The sequence below is a fragment of the Staurois parvus genome, unplaced genomic scaffold (genome assembly GCF_062004578.1).
Source record: "Staurois parvus isolate SC_StPar_1 unplaced genomic scaffold, SC_StPar_1.0 ptg001272l, whole genome shotgun sequence".
NCBI lineage: Eukaryota > Metazoa > Chordata > Amphibia > Anura > Ranidae > Staurois > Staurois parvus.
Genome location: NW_028319068.1, coordinates 12,431 through 40,000, shown reverse-complemented (window position 1 = coordinate 40,000; position 27,570 = coordinate 12,431). Strand labels below are relative to the sequence as shown.

The 27,570-nt window shown below is 42.6% G+C and overlaps 1 protein-coding gene across 1 annotated transcript in view; it reads right to left on the bottom strand.

The window, feature by feature from the left end:
• The window catches only part of SRPK3 (SRSF protein kinase 3), a 187,258-nt gene extending 160,013 nt beyond the window's left edge, over nt 1–27,245 (bottom strand). The window contains exons 1-5 of the mRNA XM_089660786.1: nt 27,239–27,245; nt 10,209–10,356; nt 455–542; nt 251–338; nt 12–118 (exon numbers count right to left, since the gene is read on the bottom strand). Of these exons, the coding sequence (XP_089516912.1) occupies nt 12–118; nt 251–338; nt 455–542; nt 10,209–10,356; nt 27,239–27,245 (438 nt within the window). The remainder of the gene's footprint in view (nt 1–11; nt 119–250; nt 339–454; nt 543–10,208; nt 10,357–27,238) is intronic.
• Between the last annotated feature and the right edge of the window lie 325 nt (nt 27,246–27,570).

Here is a 27,570-nt window from a genome sequence, read left to right as displayed (position 1 = left end):
TAATCTCTTACCTGTCGCAGTATCATCTTAACACATGGCAGTGGAAGACCTTCATAATTGGATTTAATGATCCACTTGAGCAGCTGGTGTCCAAGAACCTCCAATACCATGCAGACATCTAGAACGGTTAAGGATAAAAACAAAAAAAAATCCCTATACCCACAATTATTATAAAAACCCCATATCCAAACCTCAGCAGCTTGATAACATTTTATCCTATAAATCTTTTATTTCCTGCTAGAAAAGATACGAACACCATTTACACCGGATATCTTGAAGTCATCAATAAGTTGTACGATCATCTCCCTTTTAGGGTCGTTTGGGTCACTGTCCCTAACCTAAGAAAAAATAAGCACCATTTACTGCTGTATTAAAAGGAGAGAGTTAGAACTATGTGGCATATGGTATACCCCTTACTGCCAAGTAAATATAGTAGTATATTACAGGTACTTACACATTTCAGTAGTTTTATCTCATCTATGGCAGTTTCTGTGTAATGCACTGCACTTTTCACAACTTTCAGTGCTCCAAATCGCTTCCTTCTGCATTCAAAAACAAAAAAGTTTATGAAATCAAGTGTTAGCTAGATTGTAATTAAAACAGCAGAATAGTTCAAACAAAAAGGTTTAGGATTAAATATAAATATTTACCCATAATTCCCTCAGGTTGAAATATTATGTATAACCTGTTTTAACAGAACCATCAGGTAGCGCTGAGGATATCACTATTTAGGAAGCTGCTGTTTTTGATGCACTACTGCTTTATATGGGCAAAGAATTTGTTTTCCATAGTTTTGTTAAAGAAAACTAAGTTGTTATAGCCAGTGGTAACCTCTCCTGGTGGTTTAGCTTAAATAGTGGATTGGCAGGGGCTCAGAATGATGACGACAACCAGCAGCACAATATATGTGGGTGGGTGTTCCAGTTTTAAACTCCAAACTGCCTGCACTCAAAAACAGCAGTATGAGCTTAAAGTGGTATAAGGAAGGTTCACATTATTGTGATTGGTGTGGGAATCGCAGCTGTTCCCGCACCCATAACCACTCCCAACCAAAATTCACTGCACTTTATTCATTCTTAATGGTAGCCACACACATCTAAAAACGCAGCGTGTCTGCGGGTGTGGGAAATTTCCCTTCCGCTGCTTTCTAAAAATGCTGCAGGAATATTTTTCCTGCATGAAACGCAGGCAAAGCAGCCCATTCCAATCAACTGGCTGCTGTGCCCATGCAAATGTGGAACAGGAGCCTGCAATAGTGTGAACCAAGCCTTAAACCGAAACATTTATTATATTGCAGCGTACCAAATTCTTAGATGTGATAGCTTTTTTTCTTTTTCATCTGGTGATCTGGCCAGTAAGTCTGTTGTTCTTCAAAAGAACAAACTCTCCTCCAAATGTATCAGCTAAGAGTGTTGACGCACCCTTTAACACTGACAGGGGTGCTTACAATGATAAATGTTTATTTATCCCAAAGGAAAATAATAGTTTGCTGTGACTGCCTGTGTGACTGCAAATGTGAGTTGGACTTCAATTTGTTAGTATATTTAAAGTGTTTGTAGAGGGTCATGGTTTTTTTCCTATGCATGAAGGTGAAAAACCTTCTGTGTGCAGCAGCTCCCTCAGCCCCCCTGATATTTAGTCTCGGCTCTATAGGGACTCTCCCTCCTCATTGGCTGAGACAGCAGCGGGAGCCATTCAATTACAGCCAGTGAGTCAATGAGGTGAGAGGGGATGGGGCAGAACCAAAATATTCTGTGTGATGTACAGAAAGCTCTTTTGCATTGACATTTACAAAGGAAAAAAAATGGTTACAATATGCATTTTGGTGGTCCTTTGGAGGGGTATGCATGATGTTTCTTTTCTTGATTTTAACCACTTTACAAGTGTGCTATAGCCAAAAGATGGCTACAGCATGTTTGTCCAGTTCTGGGAGGGTGCCATATGACGTCCAGAACGCGCCCCCCGCGCACCCCCAGCAACACGCACATCAGTAAAGGAGAAAAATTACCTGTTTGCAAAATTTTATAATAGAAACAAGGAAATTTTTTGCTGTTTTGTGTTAATAGTGCAAAAAATAAAAACCCCAGTGGTGATTAAATACCACCAAAAGAAATCTCTAGTTGTGTGAAAAAAAATTATAAAAATTTCATATGGGTACAGTTTTGCATGATCGCACATTCAAAGTGCAACAGCGATGAAAGCTGAAAATTGGCCTGGACAGGAAGGGGGTAAAAGTGCCTGGTAGGCAAGTGGTTAAAGAAGCGGGCAATAAATGCACTTAAATCATACCCACTCCCTTGTATTTAGAATGTGGTATGGTACTGTGGAAGGCTACAGGGAAATGTGAGAAAATGTAGGCATTTTGTCAGAGCAGAAAATAAGTTTCTTGGATATTTTCTCTGAGCTTCCAGAGCTTGTTTAATACACTAGTGAACTTCTCAGGAGTACTAATGCCGCTGACATTAAGCGAACCAAACCTATCATTCGTTGTAAATGCTAGCTGGAACAGATTAAGTGGGATAGGAGATAGGACAGCTACCTTTAGGCATAGAGAAATTATTGGAACAGAGCAAGGGTACAGACACACCCTCAGCACCAAGACGATTATAGAACAGGAGGGAAGGTTAGGAGAGGCAGAATAAGAGGAAGATGAAAATTAAAAACACAAAAGAGAGGTGGTTCTTGGAAAGGAAATTGATGTAGGACAAGTTAGGAAGGGGAGGGTAGCAGGAAAGGGAATACAGATAATTAGAGTAGGAGAGGAAAAAATATGGGGAGTGAAACTTAAATATAGATGGCTATATCTAGCCAAATATTCCCCATTATGTCAAAAGACTGGAAAGCACAAAGGGGAAAGTAAATTCCCGGGTTAAGTGGTAAGCAACTACAGGAGAAAAAAAAGGAAATAAAACAGTAAACCACCTAGATCGAAACAGAAACAATTGTAACAGGACCTCTTGTTGAGGTCATCTCCCATCACCCACCAAACTCAGGGTAAAGGAGGCAGAGAAACAAGACCCCAGTGAGGATAACCTATTGAAAGGTATAGAAATAGGTTGAACAATGAAGCATATGTTTGCAATAAAGCAGATATTCTATTCATGTTATTGGTTAACAATTGAAGAACTGAGGAGTCCCAGTAGGATCTTGTCGGCAGGTGGAGCAGCAATTGGAAAGGGTCAGTAAGTGTAAGTGCCAGAAAGAACCCCCAACAAGTGTCAGGGTCAGCACGGGTAAACCTCCATCAAATATCAGGGCCAACAAGATAAACGCCCTGCATGTTTCAGGGCCAAAAAGATCAAACCCCAACGTGTGTCAGAGCCAATAAGATCAAACCCCTCTCTCCTGATTTCGGATTAGGTCAGGTGTAATGAAACTCTTACTTGCCCATTAGAGGAGCTGTCCTTGCTTTCAGATCTCCATCACCAGAGTAAACCTCTCTGTTGTGGCCATATGCTCACCGATGTTGAGCAAAGCCTAGAGGGGGAATGGGTCAGGATGATCAGAGTTGGTGTCACGATCTGGGTCAGGTTCAGAGACCAGTTGCTGCAGCAGTTGTAAGGCTTACCTGAAACCAGCAGGATTGGTACACCAGTGGCCCACCCTGGGAATGACGCAGGCTCACCTGAGGTGCGGGGTCTAAGCATCCACCGGTCTTCCCCAGAGCTCCTAATGGTGGAGATGGATTTGGCTGTGTGTGAATGCCAGGTCGCAGATCTCAGGATCACCCCACCAGGGAATGAGTAGGCTGGAAACCAAAAGCGGATCAAACAGTTCAGGGATCAAACAGAAGCGGAGTCAGTCACAAGCCAAGGGTCGGTCACCAATGGTAGTAGATAGGATGAGGCAGAATCGTAGTCAGTAGCAAGCCAAAGGTCGGTAACGTAGATGAAGACGGCAGCAGGAACAGTAAGCAGGATATTGGCTGGTAAGGCATAATAATCTGGCAACCAGGAAGTGCAGACACATGGCTTTTATAGGAAGTTCATGGGAGGAGCAAGGAGTTCAAGGTTCAAGACAAAACAGGGCCAAGGTAGGATAATCCAAAGAATTGTCAAGGGAGCTGTCCAGCATTCCAGGTGGCTCAGTGAGAAGAAACACTGTCTCCCACCGCAGAAGGCCCAGGTTCAATTCCAGGCTCTGACAGTCGGGCTGCCTTGGAGGGCTCACTGCAAAAGCTGAAGGTGCTGGAGGAGGATTTTGCTCTGCAGTGAGACCACTGAGTGTTCTAAAACAGTGGGCAGGATTTGTGGTAGCCAGCGGCTGCTGTGCTTGTAGCAGTGGGGTACTGTTGTATTTCTGTGGTAGGGGTATTTTGTTCTTGCAGCTTTTGGAAATGCTTGAATAGCCCCATTCGATGATTGGGGTCTGTAGCAGGATTGGACCTGGAGTTCAGCCATAAAATGTACCTGCGCGCAGAGCTTTTTTTCCAGGAGAACAGGTGCAGGTACTCGCCTCTCTCCCCATACTGTGCAGAATACAGAGTTCAGACTGCATAGGCTGCAGGGCTTAGGAGTGTGTATAGCACAGAGTGCAGGGTTTGGTGCTACTTAGACTGACATCCATATTTACAAACCTCACTGTCTGGTATAAAACCTATGTTCAGAGTGTCCTTTTTTAAAGGGATAAGTGGCAAGCAGACACAAGCTAAATGACTCACTTATGAGTCATTCATCTGTGATTACAGGCAAGGTCATCGGTTTCTGGCTGCCTACCACCCACCACTTTAAGCCTGCTACATTCATGTTAATAGGTGGCCAAGTCAGGAATGAGACAGTGGGCAGCTTTGGATCAGATACAGATTGGGCGGGGTCAGGGGTACATTCGCTCTCTCCATCCCTAACTTATCCCACCACTTTAAGCCTGCTACATTCATGTTAATAGGTGGCCAAGTCAGGAATGAGACAGTGGGCAGCTTTGGATCAGATACAGATTGGGCGGGGTCAGGGGTACATTCGCTCTCTCCATCCCTCCTCCATTCCCGGGCAGCTGTCTTTGCAAAGTTCTCGGCAGCCTACAAGTGCACACAGATATTCTTCTCATAGACCGGGTGTCGGCAACCCGCGGCTCCAGAGCCGCATGCGGCTCTTTTTCACCTTTGCTGCGGCTCCGGAGCACACTGCCCACCAGGTGACAGGCAATAGGGTTGCCGTAGCTCAGTGGTCGGCAAGCCGCAGCTCTTTACACATTTTAATGCGGCTCTTCTGTGTGCCGGGCGCCCGCTCCCCTCCCTCCTCTCGGGCGGCCGCCCCAAAAGTCAGGACTCTGCAGCTAGCCTTGCAATGGGCAAACTACGGCCCGGCGGACCTTTTAATCCGGCCCGCGGAGCGTGGCAAACATTGGCTGTCAGGATGATGAATTACTATATGGGGGATGAATTACTATGGGGGATGAATTACTATATGGGGGATGAATTACTATAGGGGGGATGAATTACTATGGAGGATGAATTACTATATGGGGGATGTATTTTCAGTTTTAAAAATGTGGCTCTCACAATAAATTTCAATCGTGGTTTTGGCGAGATTTGGCTCAGTTGAAAAAAAAGGTTGCCCACCAATGACCTAAGGCTATGATTGTGATTATGACGATACACTGTGACCCTGATTAACCCTTTGCTTACTGGGCCCTTAAACCCCCTTCATGACCAAAGCGCTTTTTGCAATATATGCAGTGTCGGATTTGTTTTAAATGTTGCAATGGTTTTGCGGCTCCCAGTCTTTTTTTCCCTCTCGGAAACGGGTCCAAGTGGCTCTTTATGTCTTAAAGGTTGCAGACCCCTGTCATAGACCTAATTCAACCGTGCTGATACCAGATAATATAAATGACTTACTGCTCCCCACACATAACTGCAATTGCTGGGCACAGCAGAGGAAGACTTCCCTCACTTCATTTGCAAGGTGCATGAGGGTGCGTACTACAAAGGTAATCATTGGAGTTTGTTATAGGCCTCCCAGTGTTATGGAGGAGGTGGAGACTCAGCTCCTTGCACAGATCGAAAGGGCTGCAAAGGCTGGGACAGTGATAATAATGGGGGATTTTAACTACCCAGAAATTGACTGGAGTAGTGGTACTACAGGAACAGTTAAAGGGCAAATATTTTTAAACCTACTAAAGGACAATTTTATGGCACACTTCATAGAGGCCCCAACTAGGAATGATGCTCTGCTGGACTTGGTAATCTCAAACCATGCAGAGCTTATTATGAATGTCCATATAAAAGAACATCTGGGTAGCAGTAACCATAACATGATTTAATTTATTGTGAGCTGTAAACAGCAAGCCCACACAGGAAAAATAAAAATGCTCAATTTTAGGAGAGCTAATTTTCCAAGGCGGAGAGCTGCTCTCCAAGACTTAGACTGGGAGGGAATATTGGCATCAATGAACACAACACAGAAATGGGAGTTCTTCAAAAAGACTGTATATGAACACACTGCAAAATATATTCCCAAGGGCAACAAGTTTAAAAGGCTAAAAATCAAACCTATGTGGCTTACGGCCAAAGTGAAAAAAGCTATAGATAATAAGAAAAGAGACTTTATTACATATAAAAAAGAAGGATCACTATTATCGTTTAAACATTACAAAGAATATAACAGAATATGCAAAAAGGAAATAAAGGCTGCAAAAATTGAGGACAAACGACAGATTGCAAAAGATAGCAGGACAAACCCCCAAAAATTTAAATATTTTAATAGCAAAAAGGTCAGGTCCGAGCATGTAGGCCCTTTACAAAATAATCTAGAGTGGGTAACTGGGGACAAAGATAAGGCAAATGTATTAAATACCTTCTTCAGCTCTGTGTATACAAAAGGAGCATGGGGGAGCTCGTGTCCATAATGGGCATGGTATTGACACAGCTCCAGATGATCCACATTGGCTCACAATTGATATGTTCCAAAATTTTTAGACAGTATAAAAGGTGAATAAACCACCTGGACCTGATGGCATACACCCACTGGTCCTTAAAGAATTGAGCTCTGTCATTTCAAATCCATTGTTTCTAATTTTTAGGGACTCTTTAATGATCGGCATAGTACCACTACATTGGCGTAAGGCCAATGTGGTGCCAATATTTAGAGGGGTCAAAATCTTTACCAAGTAAATATAGACCTGTTAGTTTAACTTCTATACAGTGGTACCTCGGTTTACGAATGCCTCGGTTGACGTAATTTCCAATTTACGAATGAAAATCCATTGAAAATAATGCCTTTTAACAAGGGAGCTCCCAGATCCCGCCCCCCCTCCATGTGAATGAGTATGGGGTACATTGTCCTGATACTCATTCACAAAAAAAACAAAAAAGTGTAGTGTGAAAAAAGACAGGACACGGTCTTTAACAAGTCCTTTATTAAAAGAAAAAACTAAAAGAATGCCCCCCGCAATCGATCCAAGGTCAACCTCGCCGCCGACCCGAAAAAAGAAAAAAAAAAAGAAAAGGTTCCATTCCCGAAGATGGCTGCCAGCTCTATGCCTCTTCCCCTGCCCTGGACATCACGCATGTGACCCCACCCATCATTGAGGTGATGTCCCCGAGTGGCTCAGCCCCTTACATAAATATGTAAATAAGAAGGGCTGGAAGCCATCGTCGGGAATGGAACTTTTTTTTTCTTTTTTCGGGTTGGCGGCGGGCATCGTCAATTAACATTGGATCTACTGCAGGAATATTCTTTTCGTTTTTTTCTTTTAATAAAGAACTTGTCAAAAACCGTGTCCTGTCTTTTTTCACACTACACTTTTTGTTTTTTGTGAATGAGTATTGGGAACATGTACCCCATACTCATTCACATTGGGAGGGAGCCCCCCTGCCCCAAAGCACCCCCCCATGTTGAGGGCATGTGGCCTAATATGGTTCAGGATGGGGGGGTGCTCGCTTATCCCCCCCCTTTCCTGACCTGCTGGGCTGCATGTTCAGATATGGGTCTGGTATGGATTTTTTTTTAATGTTGGAGTGGGGTTCCCACTCCCATCCATACCAAGCCCTTCAGGTCTGGTATGGATTTCGAGGGGGGAACCCCACGCTGTTTTTTAAATTTTTTTTTTAATTTTCAGCAATTCTTTTACATTCAGCTGTCAGTGTGGAACCCCTCTGACAGCTGAAACATTGACACATGGTTGCCACTACTAAAATACCGCATGACCTAATAAAAATAACTCATGCGGTATTTTAGTAGCGTTTACTTTTTTCTGACCTCCAGAACGGATTCATTGGTTTTCAATGCATTCCTATGGGAAACAGTGTTTTGGTTTACAAATTTTTCACTAAACGAAAAGTCCTGCAGAACAAATTAAATTCGTAAACCGGAGGTATTACTGTAGTTGGGAAGATACTGGAGAGTTTAATAAAAGACCACATAGATGAGTTCTTTCTGGAAAAAGATATTTTAAGCAACAGACAGCATGGATTTACGTATTCAAAGAGTAGTGGTTAATGATTCATACTCTGAATGGTCTAGGGTTGTCAGTGGTGTACCCCAAGGTTCAGTGTGATGACACCAAGCTGTGCAGTGGAATAACATCCTTACAGGATGTCTTCAACTTACAAGCTAACCTCAATGCACTGTTTAATTGGGCAACTATGTAGTTGAGGTTTAATGTTGATAAATGTAAGGTTGTGCACTTGGGGGCTAAGAATATGCATGTGTGATGGATATGGTAAAATGCCTATTTGGTTTCCTATTGAATATATATATATATATATATATATATATACACACACACATACATACATACATACACACACCACACACGTTTTTCTACACATTTTTATACATATTTACTTTTATACTTTAATACTATTTCTTTCTTCATATTTATAAATGTTTAGTATGAATACATATGTTGTGTGAATATTTTCTGCCTGCTGGGCTTTGTGGTACTTTAAGAAATCCTTACTTAAGAAATGTTTGCTCACACACACCGACCCCCCTCCCATCGTGCCAACTTGAGACAAACGGATGTTTTTCTTTCTATAGATAAGACCTGGAAGAAGATCACACCTATACCATGACAGAGATTGTTTTCGTGTGGAAATGACCAATCAAAGACTAATATAATGCTTATGCTGTTCTCACATGACTCTTGCATCATTATGCATATATAAGCTCACTTTCTCATTATAATAAACGAGAAGCGTTCATAGACTGAACTCGTGTGTCAGCGTGAGTCTCTTCCAGTGTGCGCACATTCCAGAGCAAGCCAGCGTCATAAAATTAGGACAGGAGCAGTTAAGCACTGGACGATTTAGACCTCAACTAAATCATATGCATCATACATACTAGGGGGGGTACAACTGGGGAAAACAATGGTCGAGAAGGATCTTGGAGTTCTAGTAGATCACAAGCTTAATAATGGCATGAAATTCCAAGCTGCAGTTTCTAAAGCGAGCAAAATCCTCTCTTGTATTAAAAGAGGTATAGACTCCAGAGAGAGAGATATCATATTACCACTGTACAAATCATTAGTAATACCTCATCTGGAATATACAGTTCAGTTTTGGGCACCAATTCACAAAAAGAATATTGGGGAACTGGAGAAAGTACAGAGAAGGGCAATCAAACTGATACAAGGCATGGAGAAGATCAGCTATGAGGAAAGATTAGAGGAACTGAATTTATTCTCTCTTGAGAAGAGGAGATTAAGGCGGGATATGATCAACATGTATAAATACATCAGTGGTTCATATAGTGAACTCGGTGTAGAGCTATTCACCCTGAGGTCATCACAGAGAACAAAGGGGCACTCTTTACGTCTGGATGAAAGGAAATGTATTCTCCACACACGGAAAGGTTTCTGCACAGTAAGAGCTGTGAAAATGTGGAATAGACTCCCTCAAGAGTTGGTTCTGACTAGCTCAGTGGATTGCTTTAAAAAAGGCCTGGATTCTTTCATAGATACACAGAATATAACTGGATACTAACAATTATAGGTAAAATTGATCCAGAGAATATTCAATTGCCTTTCGGGGATCAGGAAGGAATTTTTTTTCCCTGCAGGAGCAATTTGGATCGTACTTTGCTGGGGGGGGGGGGGGGTTGCCTTCCTCTGGATCAACTGTGGGTATAGGATTATAACTTTTTTTTTTATATGTTTGAACTGGATGGACTTTTGTATTTTTGCAGCCAGACTAACTATGTGCCTAAGGTTCTACAAACCAGATACTGTTGGTAGCAATGTTATCACTGTCATGAACAGAATCCACTTACTGAAGGTCCCAGCAAAGCCAGACGGTAGAGAAGTGACCCCAACCCAACTTTCGGACAACATGATATCTGCCATTGAAGAGGTCTCCTATTTTTACTGGGTAATATCCTCCTATAAACAGAAGCAAGAAAAATACATATGAACTGAATACTATATATTAAACTTCCAGCTGTAGTAAAGTGTCAGATTTTACAGCTATACTTAACATGGGTCACTTACTGTTTTTCTTGTTCAAACTTTTTATTGGTATTATAACATGGGGAGGGGGACATTAACAGTAGGCATTGGACAGTACATTGACAGCAAAATACAGGGGTAAAAAAAATGCACAGTATCAATGTCCTTATATAGAAGGAGAGCGAGAGACTCAAAGAAACAGTGCAGCATAACTTATGGTATTGAGTAAATAAAGAGTAGTAACAGAAAGAAACAACAAACCATAATGAGTTTAATCAGTGTGAGTAATGACTCTCCAGTGCTGCATGTGGAGCTAAGGATAGACCGAGGGGGGCCGGGGGGGGGGGGGTGATAGAGATGACTCCATGGATGGCAGGGGAGGACATAATCCTTTGTGTATTCAGTTAGGAGTGGTACCAGGTTAGTACTGAAAATGCACACTTTCACACTTTGCATATTAGGGAAGAAGGAGTGATTCGTCAAAATTTTGCGGGAGGAAATGTTCTACCCAAGGGTTCCAAACATTCAGGAACTTAGGGATTGTATCAAGGATTGTGGCTTCCACCTTTGCGTGTATCACAGCTTGAGTTACCCTAGTGTTATAGACAGGAAATGAGACCGCGTCTATGGGGATCTTTATAGCAAGCCCGCTCGAAGGGAGACATGGTATTAGTTTGGCTAGATGCTATAGTGTAGGGGCTGTAGAAGTGTTGTAATTGTAAATATCTGAATATTTCAGATGCTGGGAGGCTATATGTTTCTTGTAATGAAGTGAAGGATTTGAATTTGTTCCTCTGTAGGAAATGATGGGTGTGGAGGAGATTTGCAGTGGTCCTTTCTTTGAATGAGATTGGCGACGACCATGCTGGGGGAAAAGCTGGGTTCTTGAGATATGAGAGTAAGGGGTTATGTAAGGACTGAAGGAGGTAGCGAGTCTTCAGTCTGTCCCACAATGACAGAAAGTGAGAGGTGATGGGATTTGTTATTGAGCGGTGGTCAGTTGGTCTTAGCCAAAGTAAATTGGCTGTGGACAAGGGGTCACACTCTATAGATTCAAGGATAACCCATTGTGGAATTTCATAGGTCGCATGATATTTTGGCAACTGTGCTAAATGTGCCCCCTGGTAATATTTATTGATATCGGGAAGACCAAGACCGCCATTGAGCTTGGAACGGTATAAGGTGGAACGGGGTACGTGGGGGCGTACTGAGCCCCACACGTACTGTAGGAGAAAATACGACGTTGTAGTATGCGAAGGTAATGGGATGGTACTGGGATCGGGAGAACTCTGAATAAATATAGAATTTTTGGAAGGATTGACATCTTTATGACTGCTATTCTACCTAGCCACGCGAGTGGTAAGGAGGACCATTTTGTCATAAGAGCAGTTAGGTGAGTTAGCATAGGAGTATAGTTAGCTGCATAAAGGTCCGATATATTAGGGGTCAGTTTGATTCCCAGAAAAGGAATATGATGTTGCGACCAAGAAAATGGGAGAATCTGTTTCAAGTGGGCTAACTCTTTAGGGGGAAGGGAAATATTAAGTGCCGTAACCTCTCGATAAGCCGGAGAAGGGAGGGAGAGGAAGTCAAGGGAGAAGTGAGAAAAAGTAGAACGTCATCAGCAAAGAGGCACAATTTGTGATGTGAGCCACCTAATTCAAGTCCCCGGACATCCAGATTAGCTCTGATTAGGAGGGCAAGCGGTTCTATGGCCAAAGCGAAGAGTAAGGGGGAAAGAGAGCAGCCCTGTCTCGCACCGCGGGAAATTGGGAAACGAGCGGATCCGTGTCCTAGGTATCTAACACTGGCTGAGGGTTCTCGATATAGTGAGAAAATCCAGGTTAAAAAGCGAGGGCCGAAACCCCAGCGGCGCAGGATGTAGTGTAGATATGGTCATGATACCGTGTTGAATGCCTTCCGGATGTCTAAGGACAGGAAGCAGGCAGGAATGTTGCGGGACTTAGCAATGTGTGCCAAGAGAGTTGCGCGTCTGATGTTATCTCCGGCTTGCCGAGTTGGAATAAAGCCCACTTGGTCATTATGAATTAGAGAACCTATACACATGTTCAGGCATGTAGAGAGGATTTTGGCTAGTAGTTTGATGTCAATGTTGAGGAGAGAAATCGGCCTGTAATTGGACCATTGTGTGTCATCCAAGCTGGGTTTTGGGATCCTTGAGATGTTAGCTTGGACTGTTTCTGGGTTGAAGGTATGGCCCGATAGTATGGCATTAAAAGCATTAGTAAGGATGGGTGTTAGAAGGTAGGCAAATTTTTTGTAATAGGTGGCGGAAAACCCATCTGGTCCTGGGCGCCTACGGAGCTTCAAATTTGTAATTGCATTTATGGTTTCGGTTGGGGTGATGGGCAGTTCTAATGTTGCCAGGGGGTCACTTACTGTTTTTACAAATCTCTTTTAAAAAATCTCAGTTTTTATCTTTACTATATTGATATCATGCAATTAATCACTCCATATCATTTAATCACTCCATATCATTTTCTTTAACTGTGCATAGAAAGCACCTAGAAGTTATCACCCCTTCTGGCTCTGGATTGCTTGGCACTGCTTCCCCAAACTTTTGGTCAGGAAGCATGCTCACTTTGTAACATGTCATAAGTGACAGCCCAGTATCCTGCAGCTGTCCAGAGATTGGCTTGGAGAAGGCTAAAACAGGAGAGTGGCATTCCATCCTAGGCTGTGTGTCTATGTTGGCGCACACAATGTAGGGCATTCGGCTCTAATCAAGGTGGGGGCTCCACGGGGACATACATGGGGAAAAAAGCAACCCTGAAACTAGAAAGCACTATTGGTGTTGAAGCAGAAGGAAAGAAAAAATGTTTATTCTTCAAAAAGTAGCATGTGAAATTGATAAAAAAACATAACTCTCTATTACCATTTTAACTGGCAGTTAGATCAATATATAATTTTCCAAGTCTGCTCATCTAATGTAGGAATTGTGAGCAGGTCTACTAATCTCTGAAAGTCTTTACTTTTTATTTCTATTACAAAAAATACAGCAGAAGAATGAGAGCTTAACTCCAGGTTTACAGATAAGTCTATCCAAAAACGGATGTATGAGTTATGGGCTGATACCTCAAGTATAACAGGCCTCTCTCAGGCATTCCATTGGGGAGACTTGCACATAACACTTTCAGGTTCTGCCCCCAGAAACTCCCTTACTTTTTTTTTAGCTATGCATGGAGTAGGGAAGTATGCAAACCTCGGTTAGGTTTTATTGTAACATGTGCTCCTGCTGGAGACATTTCCTTTTCCTCCTGTTCTCACTGGAAAAGGACAGGGGTCTAACCCTTCCCCACTCTGAGCAAAAATAAAATCTAGCAGCAGTTAGGTTTTAAAGTAAGCAATACGCCTCTTTTTATTTGACGCAAGTTGCTTCCAAACTTCCAAGCTATACTTTCCAGCTATAACCAATTGTTGTGAAGAATGACAGTAAAGACACCACATGGCGTTTCAAAAATTCATGCTGCAAAACCCCAAACTTTTACTGTTAATGTTATGTAACACTTACACATTGTGTTCCTTATCTAGTTTGTGACTTAGTAATAAGTAGTATTAACCTTTCAAAGTTAAATAATATATACAGTATCTCACAGAAGTACACCCCTCACATTTAGCAAATATTTTATTATATCTTTTCATGTGACAACACTAAAGAAATTACACTTTGCTACAATGTAAATTAGTGATTGTATAGCTTGTAAATTTGCTGTCCCCCTCAAAATAACTCAACACACAGCCATTAATGTCTAAACTGCTGACAACAAGTGAGTACACCCCTAAGTGAAAATGGATAAATTGGGCCCAAAGTGTCAATATTTTGTGTGGCCATCATTATTTTACAGCACTGCCTTAACCCTCTTGGGCATGGAGTTCACCAGAGCTTCACAAGTTGCCACTGGAGTCCTCTTCCACTCCTCCATGACGACATCACGGAGCTGGTGGATGTTAGAGACTTTGCGCTCCTCCACCTTCCATTCCAGGATGCCCCACAGATGCTCAATAGGGTTTAGGTCTGGAGACATGCGTGGCCAGTCCATCACCTTTACCCTCAGCTTCATTAGCAAAGGAAGCGGTCGTCTTGAAGGTGTGTTTGGGGTTGTTATTATATTGGAATACTGCCCTACTGCGAAGGGAGGGGATCATGCTCTGCTTCAGTATGTCACAGTACATGTTGGCATTCATGGTTCCCTCAATGAACTGTAGCTCCCCAGTGCTGGCAGCACTCAAGCATCCCTAGACCATGAAACTCCCACCACCATGCTTCACTGTAGGCAAGACCCACTTGTCTTTGCACTCCTCACCTGGTTGCTGCCACACACACTTGACACCATCTAAACCAAAACAAGTTTATCTTGGTCTCATCAGACCACAGGACATTGTTCCAGTAATCCATGTCCTTAATCTTCTTGTCTTCAGCAGACTGTTTGCAGGCTTTCTTGTGCATCATCTTTAGAAGAGACTTCCTTCTGGGACGACAGCCATGCAGACCAATTTGATGCAGCGTGCGGCGTATAGTCTGAGCACTGACAGGCTGACCACCCACCCCTTAAACTTCTGCAGCAATGCTGGCAGCACTCATACGTCTATTTCCCAAAGACAACCTCTGGATATGACACTGAGCACATGCACTCAACTCTTTTGGTCGACCATGGCAAGGCCTGTTCTGAGTGGAACCTGTCCTGTTAAACTGATGTGTAGTCTTGGCCACCATGCTGCAGCTCAGTTTCAGGATCTTGGCAATCTTCTCATACCCTAAGTCAACTTTATGTAGAGCAACAATTCTTTTTTTTCAGATCCTCAGACAGTTCTTTGCCATGAGGTGCCATGTTGAGCTTCCATTGACCAGTATGAGAGAGTGAGAGCAATAACACCAAATTTAATACACCTGCTCCCCATTCATACCTGAGACCTTGTAACACTAACGAGTCACATGACACCGGGGGAGGGAAAATGGCTAATTGGGCCCAATTTGGACATTTTCACATAGGGGTGTACTCACTTTTGTTGTCAGCGGTTTAGACATTAATGGCTGTGTGTTGAGTTATTTCGAGGGGACAGCAAATTTACACTGTTATACAAGCTGTACACTCACTACTTTACATTGTAGCAAAGTGTAATTTCTTCAGTGTTGTCACATGAAAAGATAGAATAAAAGATTTACAAAAATGTGTGTACTCACTTGTGGGAGATAGTGTATATTATATTATATATAGCAGCTTACCAGTCCAGTTACACACTTCCTGTCTAAAGGTGTCACCACTTCACTGAATAAGCAATGGAGACACCTTTAGACAGCAACGTTGTCAATCTGGGAGTGGTTTTCTAAAAAGACAGTCAGTCATCTGATAGGAAGAGGCCCCCGTTTTGATAGTTTAAAGCGGAGCTCCACCCAAAAGGTGAAGTTCCGCTTTAAGCCTTTTTCCCCTGTCACCATTGTCACCTTTTGGGGAGCGGGTACCCGAATTTGACAGGTACCCGCTCCCACTTCCGCTGCGATCGCCTGGGCGATCGGAAGCAGAAGTTGTCCTCCCCCCTCTCTCCCCATAGTCTTCTGGGACACATGACAGGTCCCAGAAGACTACGGGGCCATTTACAAAGCGCAGTGCTTCTTGCGCATGTACAGTGGGTACCCGGCTGTGAAGCTGCAAGCTGTCACAGCCGGGTGCCCACACTAAAGGTGCCGGCGCAAGGGAGAGAAGACGGTGAAGACACCGCTGGACCAAAGAACAGGCAAGTGTCTGTATTTTAAAAGTCAGCAGCTACAGTTTTTGTAGCTGCTGACTTTTGTTTTCCTTTTTTTCAGGTGGACCGCCGCTTAAAGAATAGGTCAGAGTGATCTGGTTTAAGGAACATCAGGTTTCTTTATTTAAAAAAAAAAAATGGATTCATGACTACAGATTGCTAGTTCCTCAGTTCAGGGTGAGGTACTGAGGCTTGTGGGTACAATTTAATTAAACACATAGAATTGTACTCTTCTCTGTTCAACAGATGACCGTCTTCTGTTGAACACTCATGCTGAAAAAAACAGCATACGATCAGCGCTTGATAAATATCCCTGCACCAAATATCTTTTGTATTGATGCAAGGATCTGTCAGGTTTTTTTTTTCGTTCAACCATGTGCATACAGTATATACCCAGCCTTATTGGCTGGATTACTGATGAAATAAAAGCCTAAAAACTGAGAAATCATAAGAACTGGTAAGGTACAATATATTCAAATTTTGTTTTGGGGTTTAACTAAATAAACCCTCCTATCCTTTAGAGCCAAGAAAGCTGCTAACTTAACTTCTGTTTGATCTGTAGTTGCCACTGTGCTTCACATGCGATCAGTTATTACAATATCCATTTGATGGTTTGACAATGTGGTTGAGGGCTCAAGCAACTGTGACAGTTATTCTTTGCATGCCTTAAAACAGATCTTTTTTTTGGGAACAGTTCAATTGATGGGTTTAGTTCCACTTTAATGCAGCTCTAACTATCTCAATCCCAGCATGTTACACCTCCTTGATTACCAGACTATTTTTAGTGCTGCGATAACTTTACTGACAATTACTCAGTCAATTATTTTACACGTTTTGAGACAAACAGAGCTTCATTTTGGTGGCATTTAATAATTGCTGTTTTTTTTACTATATAAAAAGGAAAAACTAATAATCGTGCATTTCCCTTTGTTATAAAACAGAATAAAAATAATCTTTCTTCATAACTTTAGGCAAAATATATTCTGCTACATTTCTTTGGTAAAAAACAAAAAAAATAGTCTGTTTGAAAGCTACAGTGTATATATGTATTTGAAATTTATGAACTCAGAGGTTCTGATGGCCTATCATATTTATTGAGGCCCTAAATTGCCAAGATAGCACAAAAACCCTCAGTTACCTCTTTTTGAAAGTAAACACCCCAAAGTATTAAGAGACATGATGAGTATAAATACATCAGTGGTTCATATAGTGAACTCGCTTAGAGCTATTCACCCTGAGGTCATCACAGAGGACAAGGGGGCACTCTTTACGTCTGGAGGAAAATAAATTTAATCTCCAAACATGGCAAGGTTTCTTCACAGTGAGAGCTGTGAAAATGTGGAATAGACTTCCTCAAGAGTTGGTTCTGGCCAGCTTAGTGGATTGCTTCAAAAAAGGCCTGGATTATTTCTTAGATACACAGAATTCAACTGGATACTAACATTTATTAGGTAAAGTTGATCCAGGGAATATCCGATTGCCTCTCGGGGGATCAGAAAGGAATTTTTTCCCAGCAGGTGCAAATTGGATCATGCTTTGCTGTTTTTTTTTGTGCCTTCCTCTGGATCAACTGTGGGTATAGAATCATAACTTTTTTTTTTTTTTTTTTTTACTATGGTTGAACTGGATTGACATTTGTCTTTTTTCAGCCAGACTATGTAACTATGAGTAAATTGAAGATCTAATTTTTGACACAATTTCTTGGAAAAATAAATATAAAAACATGTAATTTGATTTACAAAGTTGTTATCTTAATAAGCTATTTCTCACACACAGCATGGCCATACTAAAAATTACACCCCAGTCGCATTCTGCTACTCTTTCAGGAAAGTGTCAGGAAAGTAGAAATACCTGCAAAATGACCACATTTCGGAAAGAAGACACTCCAGAGTATTTGCTAAAATGCATGGTGAGTCTTTGAAAATTGTAATTTTTTTGCCACAAATTTCCACAAGTGAATTTTTACACAAAGTTGGCATTTTAATAAGATATTTCTCACAAACAGCATGGGCATACCTAGGATTACACCCCAAAATACATTCTGCTACTTTTCCTGACTATGAGCATACTGCATGTGTGTGGCTTTTTTGCTGCCTAACAGAGAGAGACCTAAAATTCAAGGAGCACAAGGCTTTCAAGGGGCAAAAATTATACATCTGCTTTCCTGACTACCTATTGCATTTTGGAGGCCCTAACATGCCCTGAAAGAATTAAAAAAAATACAATATTTTAGACAGCAGTCACCCCAAGGTATTTGCGAGGAGGCATGGTGAGCCTTTTGAGGACAGTACAAGTTACAACTTTGCGTAAAAAAAATACATTCCCATTTTCTGAGATTGGCAATTCGTGGAATTTAGAGCCACTGGTCCCAATTTGACAGAACTGCAGGTACATGCCCCAAATGAGCATGGACTGCTACCTAGTAAAAACCTTGAATGATCATGTTTGATCATAACTCCATAATCATGACCCTCTCTCTGTACCTCAGCTGGAACATAAAATCTAAATTTGGAGGCTCGACCCTACTCTACTCAGTTACCCACTGAAGATTCAATTCATACAGTCCAAATGAACAAAGTATTTTAAGGTAACATATGATAAGTGACTCCCCCCCCCTCAAGATCTGGGAAGTCCTCAAAAGCGTAATTAAAGAGAAACTAGCTGTTCTCTCATAAGTCAGATACATAGAACTGGAACTGACTTGCAAGAAAACCCCCATGAATTACACATTCTTTGAGCTCCAACAGAGCAGACAACAATTCGCTGACAAACTGAGCAGACAAACCAGAAATTTCCAAGTCCTCAACCAAAATTTCTTTTACAAACAGGTGAATTAACGTTGCGGATTAATGCGGTGTTCACTAAGATCCAATCAAGTACTCCTTAATGTCTAGGATATACTAGAAATTATGCCCAGATTAGTAAACACCCTAGATCAGTGGTTCTTAACCTGGGTTCGATCGAACCCCAGGGGTTCGGTGAGTTAGTCTCGCGGGTTCGGCGGAGGTGAAGACCCACACCCGACTCATATGATTCGTGCAGTAAATATTCATTATTATGTTTTTGTTTTTGTGTGAAAATCATGTTTTAATGGTTTTGTTCTTTGTTCTTAACGGTTTTGTTCATTTTGTGCACCTATGTATAAATATATACCTAAATATATACCTATGTTTTGAATTTTAAAAATCATATTTTATTTTTCCAATTAAGAAGGGTTCGGTGAATGCGCATATGAAACTGGTGGGGTTCAGTACCTCCAACAAGGTTAAGAACCACTGCCCTAGATGAACCACTTCCTGATGGCTTCTCCCTTCAGCACTATAGAGCTTCAGCCAGATTTTGCACCTGAATATATTAAAGCTGCACATTGCAAAATGGTTAACTACTGTACAGGACAATTTCATTGATGAACTTCTAAATTAAATTATATATTGCCTAAATTCTTTCAAATTGCCTTCTGCCTTTTCTTCCATTTGCAGGACCACTAAAACAAACACCTGGGCTTCATGCTCTCCATGAGTGCTGAAAAGGCATTTGCTATAGTGGTCTGGGTCTACATGGAGTTGACATCCCGGCATCTGCCCCATTACATAGTTACATAGTTAGTCTGGCTGAAAAAAGACAAAAGTTCATCTAGTTCAACCATAAAAGAAAAAAAAAAAAGTTATAATCCTATACCCACAGTTGATCCAGAGGAAGGCAAAAAAAACCCCCAGCAAAGCATGATCCCATTTGCTCCTGCTGGGAAAAAAATGCCTTCCTGATCCCCCAAGAGGCAATTACAGTTGCAAGAAAAAGTATGTGAACCCCTTGGAATTACGTGGTTTTGCATGAATTGGGCATAAAATGTGCTCTGAACGTCATCTAAGTCACAACAATAGAAGAACACAGTCTGCTGAACATAATACTACACAAACATTAGATGTTGCCATGGTTTAATTGCACATAACATGTAAACATTCACAGTGCAGGGAGGAAAAAGTATGTGAGGCCCTAGCTTAATGACTTCTCCCAGAGCTAATTGGAGCCAGGAGTGAGCCAACCTTGACTCCAATCAGTGTGATATTGCATGTGTTGCTGACAGCTGTCCTGCCCTTAAAAAACACACCTGTTTTGGGTTTACTGGATTCAAGAAGCACTGTCTGATGTGAACCATGCCTCGCAGAAAAGAGCTCTCAGAAGACCTACCATCAAGAATTGTTGACTTGCATGAAGCTGGAAAGGGTTACAAAAGTATCTCCAAAAGCCTTGATGTTCATGTGTCCACGGTAAGACAGACTGTCTACAAATGGAGAAAGTTTAGCACTGTTGCTACTCTCCCTAGGCGTGGTCATCCTGGAAAAATTACTGCAAGAGCACAGTGCAGAATGCTGCATGAGGTGAAGAATCCCAGAGTGTCAGCTAAAGACCTACAGAAATCTCTGGCACATGCTAACATTTTTGTTGACACATCTACAATAAGGAAAACATTAAACAAGAATGGAGTACATGGGAGGACACCACGGAGGGAGCCATTGCTGTCCAAAAAGAATATTGCAGCACGTTTGAAGTTTGCAAAAGAGCACCTGGATGTTCCACAGCACTACTGGCAAAATATACTGTGGACAGGTGAAACCAAGATTGAGTTGTCTGGGAAGAACACACAACACTATGTGTGGAGAAAAAAAGGCACGGCACACCAACATCAAAACCTCATCCCCACTGTAAAACATGGCGAAGGGAGCATCATGGTTTGGGGCTGCTTTGCTGCCTCAGGGCCTAGACGGATTGTTGTCATTGATGGGAAAATAAATTCCAGAGTTTATCAAGACATTTTCAAGGAAAACGTACGACCATCTGTCCGCCAACTGAAGCTCCGCAGAGGATGGGTGATGCAACAGGACAATGACCCAAAGCATACAAATAATTCAACAAAACAATGGCTGCAACAGCACAGAATATGCCTTCTGGAGTGGCCCAGTCAGAGTCCTGACCTCAACCCGATTGAAATGCTGTGGCATGACCTTAAGAGAGCGATTCACACCAGACATCCCAAGAATATTGCTACACTGAAACAGTTTTTTGAAGAGGAGTGGTCCAAAATTACTCCAGATCGTTGTGCAGGTCTGATCTGCAACTACAGGAAACATTTTCTGAGGTTATTGCTGCCAAAGGAGGGTCAACCAGTTATTAAGTACAAAGGTTCACATACTTTTTCCTCCCTGCACTGTGAATGTTTACATGTTATGTGAAATTAAACCATGGCAACATCTAATGTTTGTGTAGTATTATGTTCAGCAGACGGTGTTCTTCTATTGTTGTGACTTAGATGACGTTCAGAGCACATTTTATGCCCAATTCATACAAAACTCCACATAATCCCAAGGGGTTCACATACTTTTTCTTGCAACTGTAAAGAGTGCCCCCTTGTCCTCTGTGATGACCTCAGGGTGAATAGCTCTACACCGAGTTCACTATATGAACCACTGATGTATTTATACATGTTGATCATATCTCCCCTTAATCTCCTATTCTCAAGAGAGAATAAATTCAGTTCCTCTAATCTTTCCTCATAGCTGATCTTCTCCATGCCTTGTATCAGTTTGATTGCCCTTCTCTGTACTTTCTCAAGTTCCCCAATGTTCTTTTTGTGAATTGGTGTCCAAAACTGAACTGCATATTCCAGATGAGGTCTTACTAATGATTTGTAAAGGGATAATATGATATCTCTCTCTCTGGAGTCTATACCACTTTTAATACAAAAGGATTTTGCTCGCTTTTGCCACAGTCCGAGCTAATAACTTGCCTTTCCAATCTCCAGGGGGACACGCCAAGACTGCCCCTTATCCCCATTGTTATATGCCCTGGCCATAGAGCCTTTAGCCATTCATATACAGCATTCGCCTTCCATAATTACTTATAATTGGTACCATAGAAGAACGCATTTCCTTATATGCTGATGATACTCTCAAATATTTAGCTGATCCTTCTACATCCCTAGGCTCTCTGTTAAGTGAGAAGGTGGATTTTGGTTTGTACTCTGGAATCTGGGTCGACTGGACCATATACAGTCTTTTTCCTTTAGACTCTGCAGCAGAGAGGGTGATTCATCTGAGCTCTCAACTCTAAGTGGTACACTCCTTTCGTTACCTGGGGGTGGTGGTGCAATTACCTCTGAACTCTTATATAGTGAATAACTTAAGTCCCATTATTACTTAGCTGCAGCAGTGAACTAGGCAATGGATGGATTTACCATTAGATCCTATGGGTAGAGTTAATTAAAAATTATTTTTCTTCCGAAATGTGATGGCCAACTCTCCCTGTAATATATCCCGAGTCTGTACAGGTTTTCTATGTAACCAACAGGCCCCCAGACTGGCCTTAGGTGTTTTGAAATTACCTACTCATATGTCAGGCTTCGCATTTCCTAATTTCTATCTATATTATCTAGCTTCCCAATTAGTAGTTATTTGTGACTGGTTACATCCCTCCTCAGTTAATACCTGTACTCCTACAGAAGCTGCTATAGTCTCCTCCTTCGAAAACTTACATAACATTATATATAGGAGACAGGTACCTCCCTGCCCTGGGACGACTATCTTTATTACTGGGACACTTGCTCTCTTTATTACTATATTGACCCATTTTTCTAAATCTAGCTGGACCACCTCACCCAATAATCATCTTTGGTATGATTCTACTTTACAGGAACTTCTTTTGATTGCAGATCCTCAACCGTGGATCTCCAGGAGCATCTAATATCTTAGTCATTTGTATACTGCACAGGGCCTTAAGCCCTTTGTCCAGTTGAGAGATGAGTTTTCCCTCCCCTCTTGTTTTGTATTCTTTTATATGCAAATTGGCCACGCTTTTATGGTGCAATTTGGCCCTAATTTCCCCCCATTGGCTATAGCACCACTGGAGAAATTACTGAGGAGGCCAGAATCTACTATATTGATCTCTGAATATTATTCTACCCTAACGGCTGATTCTAATCCTATATTCGCTGCTGCACAAAAAACGGTGGTTTAACTTAGACTGTTTTAGGGGCTGTGGGGAAATGGCATATTTCATACATTGTTTTTGGTCCTGTCCTATAGTCCATGTATTTTGGATGGAAGTTAATACCTTTTTTCCATTGTTCTGGGTTTGCCTAATATACTACATTCTAAGAATTGCCTGTTGGGTATATTTGGTTATTTGTCAGCTCCTACACGGTTCAAGCGTTTGTTACGTATATTGTATTTATTTGCTAGGAAGACTATTCTTCTCTCCTGCAAGGGAACTACCTCTCCTACTTGAACACTTGACTTAAATTGATGAATGATAGTTTGCCTTTGTACAAACTCACCTTTGAATTGAGCAAGAAGCCCGACCTTTTTGATAAATTATGGCATGTATGGGTCTTTAGTACTCTAACGTCCCTACCTCTGAGTCCTTGATTTGGTCTCTTTAATTTTCTTTGTTTCTGCTATTGTATTGCACAGATGCTTTTGCTCAGTAAGTGTCACATATTCCTACTCTTGTATATCATAGAGCTTTGGTGTATTGCCCTCCTTTCTCCACCATTACAGTACCTTTCAGAGGCATGAGAAGGCAAGGATTACTTGTGTCGTAGTTGTTTATTGTTATTTTGTAATAACTGAAAATCTTTAATAGAAACATGTTGAAAAAAAAAAAAAAAACTCATTTGCCACATAGTTGCCCAATTAAACAGTGCATTGAGGTCGGCTTGTAAATTGGAGACATCCTGTAAGGACGTTATTCCACTGCATAGCTTGGTGCATCTGCAAAGACTGAAACAGTATTTTTAATCCCAGACCCTATATCGTTTATAAATATATTAAAAAGTAAGGGTCCCAACACTGAACCTTGGGGTTCACCACTAACAACCCTAGACCATTCAGAGTATGAGTCATTAACCACTACTCTCTGAATCCAGTCTTTTAGCCAGTTTTCTATCCATTTACATACTGATTTTTCCAAGTCTATAGACTTTACCTTACACATTAGCCGTGTGTGGTAAACGGTGTCAAACGCTTTTGCAAAATGCAAGTATACCACGTCCACCACCACCCCTCTGTCCAAGGTTTTGCTCACCTCCATGGAGGAGGAGAGGATGGCAGTGGAAATCAGATTTGTTTGACAACTTCTGTCTTTCATGAATCCATGCTGTCTGTTGCTTAAAATATTTTTTCAAGCAAGAACTCATCCATTTGGTCTTTTATTAAATACTAGTATCTTCCAAACTATAGAAGTTAAACTAACAGGTCTATAATTACTTGGTAAAGATTTTGATCCCTTTTTAAATATAGGCACCACATTGGCCTTACGCCAATCCAGTGGTACTATGCCAGTCATTAAAGAGTCTCTAAAAATTAGAACAATGGCTTTGAAACGACAGAGCTCAATTCTTTAAGGACCCGTAGATGTATGCCATCCGGTCCAGATGCTTTATTCACCTTTATTCTGTTTAAATATTTCTGGATCATATAAATTGTGAGCCACTGTGTATCATCTGGGGCTGTGTCAATACCATTGATGGACAAGAGCTCCCCCATGCTCCTTTGTATACACAGAGCTGAAGAAGGTATTTAATAAATTTGCCTGCTCTTTGTCCTCAGTCAGTCACTCTAGATTATTTTGTAAAGGGCCTACATGTTCAGACCTGACCTTTTTACTATTAAATATGTTTTAATAATTTTTGGGGGTTTGTCCTGCTATCTTTTGCAATCTGTCATTCGGTTTCAATTTTTGCAGCCTTGATTTTCTTTTTACGTATTCTGTTATATTCTTTGTAATGTTTAAATGATGATCGCATTCCTTCATTTTTATATTTTATAAAAGCGCTTTTCTTATTATTTATAGCTTTTTTAACTGTGGTCGTAAGCCACATTTTTAGCCTTTTAAAAACTTATTGTCCATGGGAATATATTTTGCAGTGTGTTCACATACAGTCTTTTTTGAAGAACTCCCATTTCTGTCCTGTGTTCATCAATGCCAATATTCCCTCCAAGTCTAAGGTTGGCCATACACTATACAATTTTCTGTCCAATTTCCTTTAGATTTACCTTCAACTATGTAGTGCAAGGGCCTGCCTAATTGGATACAATTGAAAGCGTTGTTTAGATTTGACCTCATATTATATGGTTTTTGGTAAACCTAAAGCAAAATTCTCAAGAAAATTGTATAATGTATGGCCAGCCTAAGTCTTGGAGAGCAGCCTTGGAAAATTAGCTCTCTTAACACGTTCCCACCTGTCAGGAATGGATTCACCACTGGTGGTGGGACTCACCTGCCGTGTGGGCTGAAGTACCAGGACTGACCAGCGGGTGCTCTCAGCAGCCAGAAGCTCACTCCTGCAGTCAGCCAACACCTGGGGCTGATTGCAGGAGGTGTATTTAAGGAATGACCAGGCCTGTGATCAGGGCCTTGGTGAATTGTTTCCCATGAGCCCCTGTACCTGGTATCCTGTGTTCCTGTTCTGCTGACTATCTGATTTGTTGCCGACCCTGCCTGATCCTGACCTCTGCTGACTTCTCCTGCTTGATCCCTGGCTTGCCTGTGTCAGGGATCGGTGTCCCTTCCGCGATACGCCGGGCGCGCATGCGCAGGACACCGATGCATTCCAATCAGCGGGCAGCGGGACCCGGGCAATCGCGATGGCCGCGCATGCGCACTCACGATCACAGACGCGCGCCTGGCACCAATGACAGCGCAATGCGGGCTATTTAAACAGGGATAGAGGTATGTCAAATTGCCGTTTGGTCTTTGTCCTCTGTTCCTGTTACCTGATCCTGTGTTACTTCGTTGCCGACCACTGCATTGTACCTGACCCTGATTGTATCCTGCTTAACCCTTGGCTTGCCTGACCATTCTTCTGCCTGACCCTTTGTACCGCGCTGTCCGCTAGTTACTGAACCCGGCTTGTGACCTTTGACCATTCTCTGCCTGCTCCTACGGTACCTCGCTGCCCGCACGTTGCTGACCTGGCTCGCCTGACTACGCTTTCAGTCACCCAGACGATCCATCCATCCATCCCGCACGGATCACTATTAGTAAGTCTGCCTGCCTCTTCCCATCAGACTCCATTCCCGCAGTCCCCTGCCGGTGCTCTCTACCACAGCCGGACGCACTCGGGGGTCGCGACCTGGTTCCAGTCTGCACGAAGTCCATCCCCACCATCAGGGGCCCTGGTGAATAGCAGGCTGGGACTTAGACCCCGCGCCCTGAGGAAATCCGTGCTGTGGGCTGCTAGAGACACTGCCAGGCGGTTCCTGACAGCCTGACCATCCTTCTGCCTGATCCTCTGTACCGTGCTGCCCGTGAATTACTGAACCCGGCTTGTGACCCTGACCATTCTCTGCCTGATCCACTGTACCACGTTGCCCGTGAGTTACTGAACCCGGCTTGTGACCCTGACTATTCTTTGCCTGCTCCTCCGGTACCTCACTGCCCGCACATTGCTGACCTGGCCTGCCTGACTACGCCTGACGCTACCCAGACGATCCATCCATCCAGCACGGATCCAGTCACTGCTGTCCAAACCTGCCAGCCCCTTCACATCAGGCTTTCCCCCGGTACATACCCTCGGCGGACCCCTCTACCACAGTTGGGTGCACTCAGGGGCCGCGACCTGGTCTCAGTCCTGCGCCAAGTCCATCCCCACCATCAGGGGCTCTGGTGAAAAGGCAGACTGGGGCTTAGACTCCGCTCCCTGGGGAATCCTGTTCTGTGGGTCGCTAGAGATCCCGCCGGGCGGTGCCTGCCATTGCCTTACGGCTCACCTGACCATTCCACCTCTCCAGCCCTGACTACGCCTGTGTTCCTGAAGCCTGCTACTTCCCTGTGTCAGTACACACATTTCTGGTCATACCTGGATCCCTAACACCACCTGGCCTATAGCAGATTGACGGCCGGGTAGTCCTCTTGTCCCTCTGACTGGGTGTCATATGACGTCCTTTGTATCGCACTGCTCATGCATGCTCCCATTACTGACAAGCTGTGTCCCCCGCTGAAGGTACAGAGCCAATTAAATTGGCTTTTTACCATGTGATCGGCTGGACCTAACACAGCCGATCATAAATATAAACACACAGCTGTCACTTACCTTTCATGTCTTCTCCTTCTCACACACCAATCCTGTGTGAGGAGGAGAACCCAGGAACAGTGACTTTAACAGTTAACACTTTCACTACTGTGCACACTGCCCCTAATAAAGAGTCACAGTCAGTGTCATCAGTGGATCTGTCAGATCAGCCCATTAGCTGATATGTCAGTGGATTTGTCAGATCAGCCCATCAGTGGATCTGTTAGTGGACCCATCAGTGTATCTGTCAGTGGATCTTTCAGTGGACCCATCAATGGATCTGTCAGTGGAGCCATTAGTGGACCCATCAGTGGAGTCTGTCAGTGCAGCCCATCAGTAGACTTGTCAGTGTA